Below are 18675 nucleotides of genomic sequence, written 5' to 3' on the forward strand. Positions count from 1 at the left end.
AGTGGCTAAGCCTGATTTTTGACCTGAACTAACATGAGGTTATTTATAGTCTTTATTTATCCCAGTTAGGCTGGATATTTATATATTTCAATGTAGAAATGTTAATATGTTTGATTACAGATTGCTGCCTCAGATTCTGCTAAAAGATTCTGGGTTCTGAAACCCAAGGGTTTCAGAATAGAAATTGTGGACGTGTGTCACCCTCTGTGATTGATTCAGTGGGTCCCTACTAATGAGGCATGCAGACTTGCTGCTTCACAGGTTCTGTAGTCTACTCAGAAAATCTGGAGCTATGACACTAGTTTATATTTCCAGGAGGTTGTGGGGTAGCCTTCTGGTAAACTTCCCATGGTCCCCTTTAGGAACTGAGGGTTTTCCGAGTCTATCCTGCTCCTAGCTGGAGACCTTGGAATGGCTTCAGGGCCGCCTAAGGGCTTTGTGGTACAGGCTGGGGACCCTGAGTGGTAGATGGCTGAAGTCTTCTAGAAGCAGGGAGAGTCCATTCTCATGTAGTTCTACTTACCGGATCATACAGTGTTTACCCAGCCTCCATCTACATCCATCGTCGCCGCTTCAGCTTTCTTCCAGACAGCCATTTGTTCTTCTGACCCTCTCTCCCGCTTTCATCTCTTCTCTCCCAGAGGAGACTTACCCCTGCGGGAGGGTGAGCTAGGTTTGAAGGAAATACAGTGGGTCAGCCTTGGAGGAGCTCTCTTCGGCTGCATGAGAGAAGAGAACAGCTTCTTCTGAGTCTGCTTACCCATGAACTGGGATGATCTTTTAGATCACAGTTAATCAGCACTGCCACTCTTCCCTAGGAAAAACAATATTTGGGGAGTTTTACTCTAGAGTTAACATGCTTCTTACCAAGAATGGTACTAGTTTCTTAGAATAAAACTAATGATAACACTTCACTGAGAGCCCATCACATAGCCTGAGCCTAATAAATATTTTTGTTGTTGATGACAGTCATATCTATTCAAAAGTTTTATTAGCTAAGGAGATTTTCCCATGTGTTTTCAGGTGGAATACCAGTGTGAAGGCTTTCTGGAAAAGAATAAAGACACTGTTTTTGAAGAACAAATTAAAGTTCTTAAATCAAGCAAGGTAACCATGTATAGTCTTTCTCCAATCAGGATATATTCATTAAAATGTTTCTTACTTAAGCATTAGCTTTTTAACAATAATAATAATTGTTCTAACAAAATCAGCTTTACTGTTAGTTTTTTATTTATCAATACATGTGTCAGGTCCTGTTTTAAATGCCTTACGAGTGTTAACCCACCTAATCCTATGATGAGGTGATATTATCATTACTCCCATTTTACAGATGAGGGAACTGAGGCACAGAAACTTCATAGGTATAAGTTTTCAAGCCAAATTATTGATAAAACACAGGCTGTTGAGCTCAGAGTCTGCACTCTTAACCACTATGCAGTGGTGTTTTATGTGAAATTTTTGCCTCCACAGCAGTTCTAGGCTCTCTTGTGCCTTTGTGAGAGACCATGAGAGAAAACGTTTTGTTGTTGTTGTTGTTTTTGGCTGTGTCATTTTGAAGGGATGCACTAGAGACATGGCCTTAAGCATTCCATCCAAATAAAGATTGACCTCTGGATCGTTGAGTGCAATTTCAGGTGTGGTCCAAAGCACTTTGAAATTATTCTTCTTAGGCATAGATACCAGAAACACTGCTTTCTAGTGGGAGAAGAATATTCCAGATTACAAAGAAGTATGATGGCTCTCTGAGGTTGATCCCAACCTCCACCCTTTGACTCTCTTCAGGAGAGTATGGGGAGTGGAGCACGGCTCACTTTCATCCTATAGGGAGCAAACCAGAAAGCTGGTTACTTAATTTAACAAAGTAAATATTCAAATATTCAGTGAAAGACTAAAAATATTCGTGTGAATTATTCTGGATTTCTGACCGGCACTTTTTGTTTTTCTGGTTTATTCTAAGAAAATCCTTTTAACTTCAATGGAATGTTATATGAACATTTTGACTCTTGTTTTTGGAATAAAAACTTTTACTTTCAATTATTTTGATAATAGAAAGATCATGTAAGGACCAAATTCCAGTTTTAACCCTCAGAAAATAATGAGTCTATAGTCTTAAGTGTCTGTAGAAAAAATCATTTTTTCACTTATCCTCTTAAGCCCTGGACATTAACGCTTTATACCTTATAGGAGTGATGTATAAGAGAAAATTCTCTCACAGTGCCAATCCCTGAGTATTATTCAGTTAAAGATTATAAATCATTTTAGTTTATGAATACTGATGAAAACCCTGGAATTCTAGTGTTACTACTCTCAATAATTTAGCTTACACAGAGCATTCACAGGTTCTCATTCCCCACGCACCCATAATCTTTTGCGTCGTTTTTCTGACCTAACTTTTCTGACTGGCTAGTGGCTCCTTAATTTCCAGAAAGTAGCTATGCATTCTGAGGAATCATTTGGAGTAACTGCCAGTCTATATGGCACTGTTGCAGTTGGGTGGAGGTGGTGTGAGATTTACAAAGCTTAAAGGCCAACACTGCTCCCAGTCAGCAGAAACCCAACCCAAGGGTATGAACTTCATGTTTTAATTTTTCTGCACCTGATAGGAAGCAAGTGTAACCTAGTGTTGATTTGTTCTCTTGGAAGTACTAATTTTAGAAGATCAGTATTTGTGTTACGTGTTTTCAACAGAATTATTTTTGTGGTAATACAGTGTGGGGTTCTGTTTGTGTGTATGTGTATTGTCTTTTTTTTTTTTTTCTTTAATTTTGCAGCTTCTAGCCACTTGAAAAGGAATTAAGGTATTAAAAAACTTAACAGAAGGTGTCTTAATTCATGTTTTCCCACCGTAAAGAAATCTGTTGCTACATCAAATAACAGGAAGCACATAAGTAAATTGCAGCTCGATGAAATACTACTAAATTGCAACTCTACTAAATGTCATTAAAAAGAGTTATATCCCCTACTTTCCATGTTGCTAATTGATGAAGGGAAGCACAGTTCATCTACTGAGTTTATGCCTCAAATCTCTCATCTGTAAAACAGAATCATGATAGTATCTACTTTCAGAGGTTGTTATGAGGATTAAATAGGTTTTATTAAGCTCTTAGAGCAGTGCTTCATGTATAAAAAGCTCTTAGTGAATAATGTTGTTGTTGTTGTTACTGAGATGATTTCCCACATCTTTATGAAGCAGTTACTTGGATTCTTCTGTCTTCTTTAACACTCTTTCGTAGACATATAAGTTCAGTCTTAAGCAATTCAGAGCCCTGTCTTAAGCATAGACAGATCAAAGAAACAAGATGGAATGTCCAGGCATATCTACCTACTTACATATTTGACTTTCTGTTTATCTGCCTTTCTCTCTTCAAATGAAGTTGGCATCCTCAGTCAGTGGGGAATGGCTAAATTTTTCAATGAATGATTTAAGAAAATTGGGAATTTAGCAAGGTAAACAGGTAAATGAGATAGGCAGAGGAGTTAGGTAATAACCACTTAACCAAATATTTAGATGATATCATATCATAAAGTGGTAAGTGCTATAAAGAAAGTAAAACAGGGCACCAAGCTAGAGAGTGACTAAGCTTGGGCAGAGGTAAGGTGCTCCACTAGACACAGTGGTCAGGAAAGGCCTCTCTGAGGATGTGACATTTGGGCTGTACCCTGAATAATAGGAGACAACTGTGTCAGTGGAAGAGTAAGTGAGGAGTGCTGAGACTGTATAAGATGGTTGTGTTTGAGGTCCATAAAGAAGGCCAGTATGACTGGAGCATGGTAGGTGAGTAGGATGTATAGGATGGGTAGACAGGGGCCACTTTCTGGAGGGAAGTGTGGTAAAGAGTATGGATTTTATTCCTGTTCCTGTGGAAAGTCTGAACAGTTTTCATATGGGGAATGATATGCTACTGTGGAGATATGGTGGGGGGGCTGTGGATAGGGGGGTAGTAATCTAGGGGACAGATAGTGGACTGAGATACTGAGATTATAGCAGTGGAAATGGCTTATGATTTGTGGGTAGAGTTGACTGGTCTTGTTGATGGTTTGACTATGGAGAGTAAGAGAAGGAGAGAAATTGAAGATAACTTCTATGTTTTGGGCCTGAGATGCTGGATGGATAATGGTGCCACTTACTGAGGTGAAGACTTGTAAAAGATCAGGCTTCAAGAGAAAGGATCAAGAGTTCTGTCTTGGACTCATAGATATGGAGAACAGACTTATGGCTGCCAAGGGGGAGGGGGTTGGGGGAGGGATGGAGTGGGAGGTTGGAATTAGCAGATGTAAGCTACTATATGTAGAATGGATAGACAACGGGTCCCGCTCTATATAGCACAGGGAACTATATTCAATATCCTTTGATAAACCATAATGGAAAAGAGTATGAAAAAAAAGAATATGTATATGTATAACTGAGTCGCTTTGCCATTCAGTGGAAATTAGCACGACATTGTGGGTCAGCTATGCTTCAATTTAAAAAAAAAAAAGAGTTTTATCTTGGACATGTTTTGCCTGAGATGGCAATTAGATAGTCAAGTGGACATGCCATGTAGGAAGTTGTAAATGAAAGTCAGCAGGTCAGGGGGAAAGTCAGAGTCAGTGATATAAATTTGGTAGTCTTAAGAACTAGATGGCATTTAAAGCAATAGGACTGGATAAGATTGCTTAGGGAGAACAAGTAGGTGAAAAATAGTAGAGAGTAAGGCATTCCAACTCCTAGAGACTGACCTGAGGAAGAACCAGGAAAGAAGTCTGAAAAAAATGGCCCACGAGGAAGCAGGAACACTGCCTAAAGAAGAAATTGTAGTTTCTAATATGACAATGTAAAATGTTCTCTTTTTTTTTTTAAATGAAAACTCAATGTAGAGAATTTTAAATTTATAATTTGTATGAAGAGGAAGACACATATATATGCATCTATATGTGTGTATGTGTTCTGAACTCTCAACACTGAGTAGTTTTCTGGTAGATATTGTAGAACTTCAGTTAAATTGTAACACTAGTGGTGAATATGATATTTCAACCCAGCTCTATTAACCATTTCACACAGAAGAGAGAAAAACAAAGTTTAGGTAGGCAGCGCTAATGTAGAGCTAGCAATTTACTTGGGAATGACAGAAGTGTGTAGATAGATCCTAGAGTCCTTGGCCTATTATCGAATAGCCTTACATCTTAACTCTGTGCTGAGTTTTCAAATCAAATCTATTAGGAACTCTTATTTTTCCCCTTTGTGATACAAGATAATGGTAAAACGTTCCCCTACCCCCACCCCCCTCCCTGCTTTGTAGCTAACCGAGCCATATGTATTCCGTAAAGCAAGGGATACGTTCATTTGTGCAGCAAGCAACCATTATTGGTATGTCATGTATAACAATTTGTTATATACATCATGAATTATATCCTAAATTACCCTTATAATTGATAGATACATTATAGCAAATGAACTTAATTTTGTTTTTTAATGAAAGAACTCTTTTAAAATTATTTCTTCTGGAGATATTCTAAGTTTGTTAGATAAATAATTGATTGTTGCCATTACACTTTGACTTATAAGAAGGATTTATTTTATGTATGTGGACTGTGTCACTACTGTAAAGATATGTACATATATCAAAATGTTACTGTCAATTAGTTTGAAGTCTCTTTTGTTCCATAAAATGTCTTCCAACCACATTAACTTATACTATCCACCCATTTATTAACTACCAGATCTTTTAATAGCCTTTCATTTCGTTAACCTGGTAGAACACAAAATTGATTGCAGGAATTATGCAGTCAAGTTATAAATCCTTTGAAAACAAATGCAAAGCTTACAGGATATGGGCAGGGTTTCCTTTTACCTTTTTTCCCAATAATCCACATTACTTTCTAAAAATTACTATTAATTCATGATTTTTTAAAATCTTATTAAATTGTAGAACTAGTTCATGACACCCTTCCTGATGAGATTTTCAGTGATATTTTTTAGTTGGTACTCACCATTTGAGTTAGTGGGTAGACAGATGAAGCATGATGATAAAACATTTGGTGGAACTGATGTAATAAGACTTTCAATTAGTATTTTGCTCATAAAATAATTATCGTTTAAAACCAGTAAAATGGTTAGAGCGGCCATTTCCTGTGGATTAAGATTTCAAGTCTCAGTGGAGTAGTTTCGATTTTGTTTTCCCCCAAATAAGGTTGTAGAATTACTGCATTTTTCCATCTATATTTTTGCAGCATTGATGTCACCTCCCTCTCATATTTTTGGCTCCTAACACAGATATTGATTATTTCTGGAAGGTGACTCTGAAAGGGGTTACTTAAGGAAGGGAATCACTATGGATTGCGAATCATCATAGTGTTTCTGGGAAGATTTCCAATTGAGTTTGGGTTTAGAGTGTGATTTCCTTTTACTGTTTTTGACTCAGTTTAAGATGCTACCAGAATTATTTCAAGATGATGAGAAGGCCATCAGTCCAAGCTCAGCCACCTCTTCAGGGCGCACGCCCCTCTCCCGCACTCCTGCAAAGCCCACCAAAGGCAGGCCAGGCCAGGCGGCCAAAGAGCACAAGAAAACGGTGGGGCACCAGGTGAGTTCAGGGAGCCGCTGCTGCAGTGCTGCTTCCCCTCTGGCTCAGCTGGAGCCTCAGGTCTTCCTTTGTCAGCCTCCCAGTTGGGGTCCTCAGGTGAGGAGAGGCTGGAGCTTTCACTGTGAGAACACAGAACACTGTGCACTCATACTTCTCCCCTCCTAACATAGACCCGTGACTCTGCTTAAGCGTTTCCCAAAATAATTTTCTCTACGTTTTAATTCTTCTAGTACATATCCTCCCTCACAAATCACTGCTGCCTTTGTTTTGTTCTCTGGCTGTTTCCTCTCTGGATTTGTACAGCTCCTTCAGCCCAGGGACAGTGCCCTCTGTTTTCTTTGATGTTTCATGCACCATGGGGAGTGGGAAACATGACACACGTGCTTAGTGCCTGAACTAGGGCTGGGGGCTTTGGGCAGGAGGCTGAGTGCTAGTCAGCTTGTTTTCCTGAGCAGATAGGAAGCAGGGCCTGGCACAGGTCCACAGCCCCTGGTCTGATCCCATGTCCCTAAAGGTAACCCCACCCTGGCTGTACTCTTCCATCCTCAGCGCCCACCCCCCTCATTTCCTATACTCTTTTAAGTTATCTGCTACTTTTTTCAGTATCATACAGCAAAATTCCTACTGTACATGATTAAATGACCCTAATATCTTTAAAGCAAGCTTATATTTTTAGTCAAAGTTTTAAGTGTACAACAGAAAGCTACAGAAATCTATATTAAAAGGGTGGGTGGAAGAATGAACTCTATTGTGATGATGATAATGATGTGTGATAATGATGTGTCTAAGTAGGTTCATCAACTGTAACACATGTACCACTGTGGTGGGGAATGTGGATGATGGAGGAGGCCATGCCTGTGCCAGGGTAGGGGGTGTGGGGGACATCTCTGTACCTTCTGTTTGATTTTGCTGTGAACCTAAAACTGCTCTAAGAAAATAAAGTCTATTTTAAAGGGGGGGGGGTGTGCAGTGGTGGTGGTGGGAGGAGCGAGAATATCTGTTTAGCAGAGTGAGCATGTAAATGGTAGGGTTTAAGCAAATTTGAACCAAAAGCCCTAGCAGCTCCACTGTTGAGGGCTGGTCAGGTTCACAGGTGGCAAAGTCATCTCCACTAGTGTCATTCGAAGAAAATTTTCAGTTGTTTTATGTCATCTTTGACTTTGACAAAACCTTGATGCCCCTTTCTGCTCTTTTTCATGCAGTTCCGAAACTCCCTTCACCTGCTTATGGAGACCCTGAATGCCACTACCCCTCACTACGTGCGCTGTATTAAGCCTAACGACTTCAAGTTCCCATTCACGTAAGTATTTCTCAACTGCTGAATATAAAGTATCCATATCTCATAAGGATTGCCAAACCAGCAGCAGGGAAAAAATACTTAGGTAAATCTTCATGTCTTGTAGAGGGAAACAACTAGTTCATAGAACTTTTTTAGTTTTTGTTCCCTTTTAAGAATGTGAAAACACGGAATTCCCTGGTGGTCCAGTGGTTAGGACTCCACGCTTCCACTGCCGGGGACCCTGGTTCCATCCTTGGTCGGATCAAGGAACTAAGATCCCACAAAACCTCACGACGTGGCCAAAAAAAAAAAAAAAATGTGAGAACAAATTAGTAGTTGGCCTTCTGACGATTTTAAAAGTTGAGATCAACCACACATTTCTAGTACTATTTTCTATTTGCAACTTACTTCATTTCAAGATCTTTTTGGTTAATTTGGGCTTTAGTTAAAACGAGCTGGGTGAGATAAGGTTGCTTTGTCAAAGGCTCACAATCATCCCTGCTACTTTTCAACTGTTGAAACTATCAGAGAATGTGTACTTTTACCAAACATCTTGTCTTATGTCAAATACCATTCGTGAGAGGAAGTTTTTTCCAAAATGAAAATATTTCTCTAATTTTGAAAGTAATGCATGCACATTTTAAAACAATTTTCAGGAAATATAAAGTAGTGTAAAAATAAATGAAAGAGCATTTCATTATACCCAGAGAGATAATAAGTATTAACTGGCATAGATCCTTCTTGATCATTCCTTCCCTGCTATGTGTGTGTGTGTGTGTGTGAGAGAGAGAGAGAGAAAAAAAAAAGAGAAGGAGAGAGAGATTAATAAAATGGAAGGGATCATGCTGTAATTGTTGTTTTGTATCTGCTTTCAACTTATGGGTGTTTTCCATGTTAGTAAATACAAATCCACATCATCATTTTAATTATTTATTTATTTATTTATTTATTTATTTATGGCTGTGTTGGGTCTTCGTTTCTGTGCGAGGGCTTTCTCCAGTTGCGGCAAGCGGGGGCCACTCTTCATCGCGGTGCGCGGGCCTCTCACTGTCGTGGCCTCTCTTGTTGCGGAGCACAGGCTCCAGACACGCAGGCTCAGTAATTGTGGCTCACGGGCTTAGTTGCTCCGCAGCATGTGGGATCTTCCCAGACCAGGGCTCGAACCCGTGTCCCCTGCATTGGCAGGCAGATTCTCAACCACTGCGCCACCAGGGAAGCCCCACATCATCATTTTAATGGCTACGTCATATCCCATTATATACACATACCACCACCATTCTTTTAAATTATTCCCTATTGATGGCCATTTGGGTTATTCCTATGGCTATGATAAACATCCTTTGCCAAACATTTTTGTATATTTGCCTGATTATCTCCTTAGAATAATGTATTTCTAGAAGTGGAATTTGTGGGTCAGAGATTAGGCACACTTACCAAAGGCTGTAATAACTCCCACTCCGCAGTGTGTGTGTGCTCCTTTACCTACACCCATGCCAGTCTTGACCTTGGAGAGTTGGCCTTAGACTGCAGGGCACTTCTGAAAGACTGTTGTATTCTTCTCGTTGCCAAGAAGACCTTTCTGGAGGAAGTGAGACGCTGGAAGAAGCTGCCACGCCCTGGGCGACTTTCCTGGACAGCCCTAGGGGCCATCACCTTCTGTCAGCCAACCCCATCTCCCATCACCAACAAAACACTTGAGAAGATAGCACAGCAGAAGCCTCGGATAGGTCACTCAGGGCTTAATTGGGGAGTAAGAGGAATCGTCATCCCGTAAGAAGCAGGCCTTGCTACTTCTTCTTTTAGTGTCAATTTAACATTAAGGTGCCGTTTATCTAGAGTGAAATACACATAAGATATAATATAAAATATTTTTCACTGACATGGACACTATTGATGCTTAGTATGTATACACTGAGTTGAATAGCTTTTAGAACACCAATAATTTTTTTAAAATACCTGAATGGGGCATATTTAATTTGTTCTTCTTGTTAGAGAAATCTCCAGGGCTGGCCAGTCTTTATTCCAGGGGAGCTCTGTATGGTGAACTAAAGAGTTATGAGAACAGCTAGTCAGGCCAAGGCATGTAATGAGCATGGCACAGTGCAGAGGAGTTTGGACTTTTTAAATATATTTAATGGCATTTCTTATAAGTTTGTGGTATGTATTTTTACTGCTAATGGTCTTTTCCCCTCTCTTACATGGAGTTTTCCATTTTGATCACTGTTCCAACTTTTGAATTTTTTTTTCTAATTAATCCATTTGGCTCTTTACAAAAGAATTCAGTCTCTGGACTGAGGAAAGTAGTTTGTGGCTAAAGCCACGCTTCTTTGTGTATTAATGATTTCCATTTTTACACATAGGTTTGATGAGAAGAGGGCGGTACAGCAGCTGAGAGCGTGCGGTGTCCTGGAAACCATCCGAATCAGCGCAGCAGGTTTCCCCTCTCGGTGGGCTTGACATTTTTCAAATATAAGGGATCCTAAAAGGGGAGGTTCCTGCTTCTTTAAATAAGCTGACATGAGTTTCTTTTTATAGGTGGACTTACCAAGAATTTTTCAGCCGCTACCGTGTCCTAATGAAGCAAAAAGATGTGCTAAGTGAGAGAAAACAAACATGCAAGAATGTTTTAGAGAAACTGATACTGGTAAGAAAGATTTTTCACTTACCTTTATCGGAACAGATGTTTGCCAGAGGCCTTGTGATTGTAACCTGTGAATGTCCTAGGAGGATCCATATACCACTAATCCAGGTTATTCAGGGGTGGAAGGGTGGAGAGGCACACTGTCTTGGAGGTCAAGGCTCCCTGTCTTTACGATGGAAGGACTAGTAAAGATGATGGTCCAGTATCAAGAAACAGGATGGTGAGGCCTGGACCCAGTCTTGAGACACATTCTTTTTAGAGTTTGATCATTTTCAATAAAAATTTACCAAGTACTAAATTTTTATTGAAAATTACTTATGACAGACACCAGGCCAGATGCTGTGTGATTAAGAAAAAATAAGTCTTGTCCTCAGGTGACATAGTGTGTCTTGGAAGTTAATGCATTTTAAAGATAAGTATAATATACCTTAGTGTCTGTCAAATGCTGAGTGAGTGAGACAAGAAATCAACGGAAGACAAAGCCACATCTGCTATGGGAAGGAGGAACTATTTCATGGAAGACATGTATTTTGAGTCAGGCCCTGAAGAGTGGGTAAGATTGTATAAAAGTGGAAGGAGACTATCTAATAGGGAGCAAGGAGCAGAAAAGCATAGTTTTCTCAAAAAGCAGTTATAGTAGGATTTTTGTTTTTGCTTTTGCAGTAAAAAAAATGGTGCATGGGACAGTAGGGAATTGGTTAGGAAATGTGGGTTGGTGTTTGAAGAGACTTGCATACCAAGCTAAAGCATTCGCAGACTTCAGAATGCATCAGAGTCACTTTCAGGGCTTGTTAAACTACAGAGTGCTGGGCCCCACCCCTAGAACATCTGATTTGGTAGGTCTGGGATGTGTCCAATAATGTGCATTTCTAACAAGTTCCCAGGTGATGCCGACGCTGGTTTGAGGACTACATTTTGATAACCACTGACGTAGGTTGTAGAGAATTTAAGACTCATGAGATGCTGTTTAAAGAATATTTTCACTTATTTGACACTAGGTTGGATGGATTACCTCACTTTGAAGTAATTAGTCATAATTATTAGCTTTTAACTAGATGTAATATCTCTTCTTTGGTGATAATAACTTTATTTTTCTTGAAAGAACTTAGGCCACTTTCCTGGTAATGTGTAAAAGAATCTGATACCTTTTGAATCTGGCCTAAGTCCCTTCTAGGGAATGGAGAGCAGAAAGTAGGGACAGCCTCCCCCCGCCAGACTGCTCCCCGCTGGGCTTGGGGCCACAAGGTAAAGGAGTGCAGGCTTGGGGGCGAGGGAGGGAAAGCTGAGATGAGATGGGGCAGGGAGAAGGAGACAGGGAGAGGGAACCACTTTCTAGCTCTTCCAGCTAGCCTCCTTTGCAAACTTTATTGATTTAAACTGAAACAGTTTTAGATATATGTGGAGATTTCTGATTTTCTGTTTTCATGTACAAGATAGGAAATATTTGCTTACAGTGAAAAGTGACTTTCTCTGTTTTCACTTAGAGTTTCAGATCACAGTATTGATTATTATAAATAAATTCTACTCTTATTTTGATACAAGATGGTTAATAACTTGCATGCTTCTAGATAAGTTAGATCAGAATATAATAGACCAAAAATAGCATGCATATATATCTGTGTTTAGTGCTCAACTTTGTTTATAATCAGAAGTCAATGAGCATTATAAATGATTATATTTTTGTAAAAGGAGTTTTGAAATTTGTAGGAAGATTTACTGTTGATAAAACCAAGAGATAACTGTTGAGAAACTTAACATGAATATGCAAGATTTTTTAATCTTTTAGTTTTTATTTTGTGTGCATTACTTCCTGCCTTTCTCTTCATACTGGTGTTTTTGTCCCTTCAGCTTTCTCATGGAACACACAGCCCGATGTAATCCTTACAGCCTGGGTCAGTCAGAGGGAGTGTCAGCACCTCCATTTCCTTGAGATATTTAAAATACAAACAAGCAAATAGTAGCTGCCTATAACCCACAACCAAGTTTTTGGGCCTCAGATAATAATTCCAGGTAGAATAATTCTGGAAAATAACTCTTAAACTGCAGTTTTCCTTAAAGTCCCTTCTATTGGCTCAGCTTGCATAGGATCAAAAAGCTGGCTCCATTAGTTAACTGTGATGTAGCCCAAGTTTTAGCTAATAGTTTCATCCCTTTACTGATTCTGCTTTTAGACATATTTTTTCTCTTTAAAATTCATTTATATAGTCATCATTTCTACTTCTGAGTATACAATTTCTTCCAAAAATAGGACAAGGACAAATACCAGTTTGGGAAGACAAAGATCTTTTTCCGTGCCGGTCAAGTGGCCTATCTGGAAAAACTGAGGGCAGACAAGTTGAGGGCTGCCTGCATCCGGATCCAGAAGACGATCCGAGGGTGGCTGCTGCGGAAGAAGTACCTGCGCATGCGCAAGGCCGCCATCACTGTGCAGAGATACGCGCGAGGCCACCAGGCCCGATGGTAGGTCTCCTGGCGGCATGTCCACTCTGGCTCACCGGCAGCGAAGATTGGCGAGCTCATCTGATTGTTTGTCCAAACTAGGACAGTTTTGAGTGGTCACCTTACCTGAGAAGGCAGCACCTTACCTCTTCTTAGGTCCAAGGAATTAACTCCTAAGACAGTTAAATAGAATAAAATTTCATTCACCTTTATGAATGATTCAGATTGAACCTCAAAAAAAAAATTACAAATTACTGCCTACTCATGTCCTCAGTATTTATTTTTTATACACTTATATGGGCTTGAAGAAATCATCTGTAAATTAGAACAGTCATGAATATAACTAGTTAATAATGACTCTGTTGAGGAGTTTTGGGGAGCAGTTAGCTGAGAAGGTGTAGAAGAGAATTACACGTACGTGTGATTCCATATTAGGATAATTTTAATTTAGAGATATCAAAAGACATGAATTAATGGTAAAGAACTTGTGCCCAAATGGATAGATTAAGGAAAAACATTGTGCATTAGCAATGGATAGAGCTAAGAAAGCTGGTGATAAGTAAGTACAGGATTACTGTGTAAGCTGGTCTGCTATGTAAAGGGGACATAGCCTGGGGTAATGAGCACAGTCCTAGAGGGAATAGACCTTTATGACCTTCAGTTTCTGTATTGTAAAATCGAGTAATATGGGACATCCCACTTTTCAGGGTTAGGTAAGGCTCAAATGAGATGATGGATGGACAGATATTTGGAGGATCATTAAATAACTATACAAATATAAGAAATATAAATGTTGATTTAACGTGTGTGTTATTAGAATAATACAATGGAGGTACTACTTATTATGCCAAAGATATTGGTGCTTTCAGCCTCTACAAAATGTATTCCTGGGTTTTTCTGATTACTGACTACACACCACTCTTTCTCTGGCCAGTTATGCTAAGTTCCTGCGCAGAACCAAGGCAGCAACCATCATTCAGAAGTACTGGCGCATGTATGTAATCCGCCGGAGGTACAAGATCAGGCGGACTGCCACGATCGTCCTTCAGTCTTACTTGCGAGGCTACTTGGCCAGAAATAGGTATCGCAAGGTGAGGCCTTGTTTTCAACTTTGTTTATTCATTCCATTAACGTTAATCAAATTCCATGTCTGTACAAAGTGCCACAGGGGCTCCTATGGATGTAGGGGTCATATGGAGACAACCAACAATTGAAATACATTTTTAAATATTAAATAAGCCACATATATTTATTAACATGATGTTGAAAAAGAAAATTTACTTTTTTCTTCCCCTGTCTATGTAATTTGAAAAAAAAGTGAGTATATTAGTTTCCTGTGGCTGCTGCCATAAATTACCACCAACTTGGTAGCTTAAAACAACAGAAGTTTATTTTCTCACAGTTCTGGAGGCAAGAACTGTGAAATTAAGGTGTCAGCAGGGCTGCCCTCCCTCCAGAAGCTATGGGGGAGAACCCATTCCCTGCCTCTTCTAGTGCTGGTGGCCACCAGTATTCCTAATAATTGTGGCCATATCACTCCAATCTCTGATTCCATCTTCACATCATCTTCTCTCTGTGTCTAACTTCACTTCTTTTGTCTGTCTCTTATGAGAACACTAGTGAAGGATTTAGGGCCCACCCAGATAATCCAGGATAATCTCTCCATCTCAAGATCCTTATCTTAATCATATCTGCAAAGGCCCTTTTCCCAAATAAGGTAATATTTACAGATTCTTAGGATTGGGGGCCTTTATTCAGCTGACTATGGTGAGCTTTGAATAGGTAAAAATATGGGCTAGGCCAAAAAGTTCGTTCGGGTTTTTCTGTAACGTCTTACAGGAAAACCCGAATGAACTTTTTGGCCGACTCAATATATGGCAGATGAACAGATTAAGAATGAAACAACCTTGGAACAATTTACCATGGTAAAAATGAAATCAGAACATCAATGTGGTCAAAGTTGTATTGACTGGAGTATGATGCTCTAGAAATTTTTGACAAAAAATCTTTATGTCTAGCCATAATCATCATGGCTATAGATTGTGGATCACCAGATTAGTCTTAGTCATCACCTCTAACAATATATGATCTAGTCGATGAAAGTTTTTCCTCTTTCATTTTGGCAAGGTTTGGAGTCTGTTCTTTAGAATATAGTCCTACTAAGCCAAAAATACAGTCTGGATCTTGGAGCTCTCTGGGCATCACTGTTAGAAGGAGTGTCAGTAGAGTGATGTGGAGGACATTTCTCTAATCACAGGCATTGATTATGTGGGCGTGCCCTAGGCCCTATTCATGTATTTATTTTACTTTCTTATTTTGAATTAATTTTATATAACAAAGAAAAATGGAAAGCTAATGAGGCTTGAATGAGCATATTTAATAGCTGTGTTTTGAAGAAAATTTGAAGACAGCTACTCCAGGTCTTTCTGCCCACGCCTGCTTTATAGTCAGATGTTCTTTCTCTTCAAGCATGAGCTTTCAAGGGAGGGAAAAGCCTTATTAAACTTGACCTTTTAGATATACCAAACCAGTTACCCTCCTGTTTTCCTCACTACTCTCCTCAGGAACATCTGAACTGGAGTGTGAGGCCATTGGTTTAGCAGTAGCAGTCTCTAGCTAGCTTAGCTCCCAGTGTGACTGGACATAGTAGGGGAGGCAGGTTAGAGGCAGGCTCATGTGTAGGCCAGTGGTACCCCCTTAGTGATCTTTCTAGCTGTGACTCCAGTCCAAGCTTCCCTCAAGCTTTGGGGGTCTTAAAGTGAGAGCAAGTGTTATTTAATGTCTCTGACTCACCGATGGAAATGAGATTGAGAATGGAAGCTCTAATTATATACTGTTTCCATTTGACTGAAATTAGAGAAATGGACCAGTAACTGAAGTTACATGGGGAGAAGGAAATGGAACAGGAATATTATTGGCATTAATACCTTTGCCACTATGTGCTGCTTGAGTTTTAAAGTCTGAACGCCTTCAATTTGCCATCACTGAGTCTTATCCAGTTTGTCACTAGTCATCCAGATAAGACAGGGGGCTCCCTTGGGATTGTGTTGAGTGAGAGCTCAGGATGCCCTGCCTCACTGCGGCATGATGCACGGTGACTGCACTTAGTGGGAACTGAAGGCTGCCTTAGCATTAGGAAAACATCCCAAAGGGACAGCCTTGAGTTGGCTGAAGATACTATGAAGGTCTCCTAAACACCTATGTTTATTTTGTATTTGATGGCTTTAAACACAACCACTTATTTCTTAATTGTATCCTCTAGGATGGCATATGTTTTTCATTGTTTTTCTCAGCTACATAACCTAAAAATAGGAACTGTTCTTTTAATGATCTTACTAAACTGCTACCTATCTGATAGATGGTTTCAGAGATCTTTTACATTTAAAAAGTTTCATAAAAGATACATTGTAAAAAAAAAAAGATACATTGTATCCACTTATAATAATCACTAATAAGTACTTAATCAAGTGCATACATTTAAACATTTATATCACACAAGACTTATTTTATAATATCTTAGACTTGAAAGGACATCAAAGTTTTGCTAGTTCAACCGTTCTTAAAATTTAAGAACTTCTTCCCCGTCATTCCTGGAAATTGTTTACACAATCTCTGCTTGATGGTCATTAGTGACAAGAAATTCGTCTCATAAGTCAATCTTATTTAAAAAAAATTTTTTTTATTATTATTATTTTTTTGGCTGCATTGGGTTTTCGTTGCTGCCTGAGGGCTTTTTCTAGTTGCGGCGAGCGGGAGCTACTCTTCGTTGTGGTGCACGGGCTCTAGGCAAGTGGGCTTCAGTAGTCGTGGCACGCGGGCTCAGTACTTGCAACACGTGGGCTCTAGGGCACACAGGCTTCAGTAGTTGTGGCACGTGGGCTCAGTAGTTGTGGCCTGAGGGCTCTAGAGCACAGGCTCAGTAGTTGTGGCACACAGGCTTAGATGCTCCGCGGCATGTGAGATCTTCCCAGACCAGAAATCAAACCCGTGTCCCCCTCATTGGCAGGCGGATTCTTAACCACTGTGCCACCAGGGAAATCCAAGGCAATCTTATTGTTATAAGTTGTTTATAAGTTTAGGGGAATATCTTTTTTTTTTTTTAACAAAATACAATATAAAATTAAGATTTGTTTACTTCACTTTATCTTCTTTTTAGCTTTCCTTTTAAAGTTCTCTCCCTACTGCCTTTGAATCCCATAAATGGATTTGTGCTGCATTTATAATTGCAATGGGAAATCCTCACTAGAATGGTATTCCTCCAATATGGCAAACAAGAGTGTCATTTTTTTGTTGCTGGGGAAAAAATCAATAAATCAGTAATAAACTTTGCAGTACCCCAAGTGTCGTCTTCTACAGCCTGCTTTCTGGCAATACCCCATGTCCTCAAGCAGAGACCTAATGCACAGTGACATGGTATCAGCAGTAAGGGTAGTGGGTAAATCTCTTATTTTACTAGCACATAGTTCACAGGGTACCAAGTTCTGTTTATTTTCTAAAGGATCACCTGTTGCTTATAGAAATCATATAGCAATAAGAAACCTAATGCATTTTTTCTTTCTTTGTAGACTAGTTTTCTATTTAGTATCTGGTGCCTTTTATTTAGACAGCTTCTATCTGTATACTCTGTTTATCATCATACATATACATGTAATCATACATATGACATGTGGCTATAATACATATTTTTATATGTCTCTCAAATTTCCTCTTTTTTTTATAAAATGAGTTGAGTTTTTTAAAAATTTATTTTAATGTTAATTTTATTTATTTATTTTTGGCTGCGTTGGGTCTTTGTTGCTGCGCGTGGGCTTTCTCTAGTTGTGGCGAGTGGGGGCTACTCTTCGTTGTGGTGCGCGGGCTTCTCCTTGCGGTGGCTTCTCTTGTTGCAGAGCACGGGCTCTAGGCACGCGTGCTTCAGTAGTTGTGGCTCGCAGGCTTAGTTGCTCTGCAGCATGTGGGATCTTCCCAGACCAGGGATCAAACCTGTGTCCCCCGCATTGGCAGGCAGATTCTTATCCACTGCGCCACCAGGGAAGCCCTCAAATTGCCTTTTAAATGTAAAAAATCCCTTCTATATCTATAGCAGATCTGGGCTCTGTATCTGGAAACAGCAGTGCTATTAATATGTTACTTTGACATAGCAAGCTTGTTCTATCAGAATTCAAATATGTATCCAATGGGATACTGTTGAGGTTTAAGATCTCTCTTTCTTGTGCTCTCTCTCTCTCTCTTTTTTTCCCCATTTCCTGAGTCCCTGGAAGCTTTCCAAATTCAATCACCTTTTAAAATAATTTTGTGCTTCCATATATTTGTGATAAATACAATCCACATAATACATTGTTGCTTCAACTTTTATGTCTTTCCCTTTAGGTAATGTGTGGGTTCTCAGCCTGACATCCATAGGTTGATAGAGTTGAACACTGAGTCTAGTCCAGGGTCTGACGTTACTTGCACTTACCCTCTTCTGCAGATACTCCGTGAGCACAAAGCAGTCATCATTCAGAAGTGGGTCCGGGGCTGGCTGGCTCGCACCTACTACAAGAGGAGTATGCACGCCATCATCTACCTTCAGTGCTGCTTCCGGCGGATGATGGCCAAGCGCGAGCTGAAGAAGCTCAAGATCGAGGCCCGTTCCGTGGAGCGCTATAAAAAGCTCCACATTGGCATGGAGAACAAGATCATGCAGCTGCAGCGCAAAGTTGATGAACAGGTGTGTTTTAAACAGGAGTCCTGCAAGTGCAGCATGCCTAACA

The 18675-nt window shown here is 39.8% G+C and overlaps 1 protein-coding gene across 5 annotated transcripts in view; it reads left to right on the forward strand.

The window, feature by feature from the left end:
- MYO5A (myosin VA) overlaps positions 1–18675 on the forward strand; it is a 195605-nt gene that overhangs the window by 118302 nt on the left and 58628 nt on the right. For all 5 annotated transcript variants that reach the window (XR_009500830.1, XM_059913278.1, XM_059913279.1 and 2 more), the window contains exons 14-21: positions 1024–1107; positions 6402–6563; positions 7766–7863; positions 10203–10289; positions 10378–10486; positions 12732–12943; positions 13857–14013; positions 18393–18632. Coding sequence is in view for 4 of the 5 variants with exons in the window: in XM_059913278.1 (XP_059769261.1) it covers positions 1024–1107; positions 6402–6563; positions 7766–7863; positions 10203–10289; positions 10378–10486; positions 12732–12943; positions 13857–14013; positions 18393–18632 (1149 nt within the window). In the remaining variant the exon portion in view is untranslated. The remainder of the gene's footprint in view (positions 1–1023; positions 1108–6401; positions 6564–7765; positions 7864–10202; positions 10290–10377; positions 10487–12731; positions 12944–13856; positions 14014–18392; positions 18633–18675) is intronic.

This window comes from Balaenoptera ricei, chromosome 2 (genome assembly GCF_028023285.1).
Source record: "Balaenoptera ricei isolate mBalRic1 chromosome 2, mBalRic1.hap2, whole genome shotgun sequence".
NCBI classification, from domain to species: Eukaryota; Metazoa; Chordata; class Mammalia; order Artiodactyla; family Balaenopteridae; genus Balaenoptera; species Balaenoptera ricei.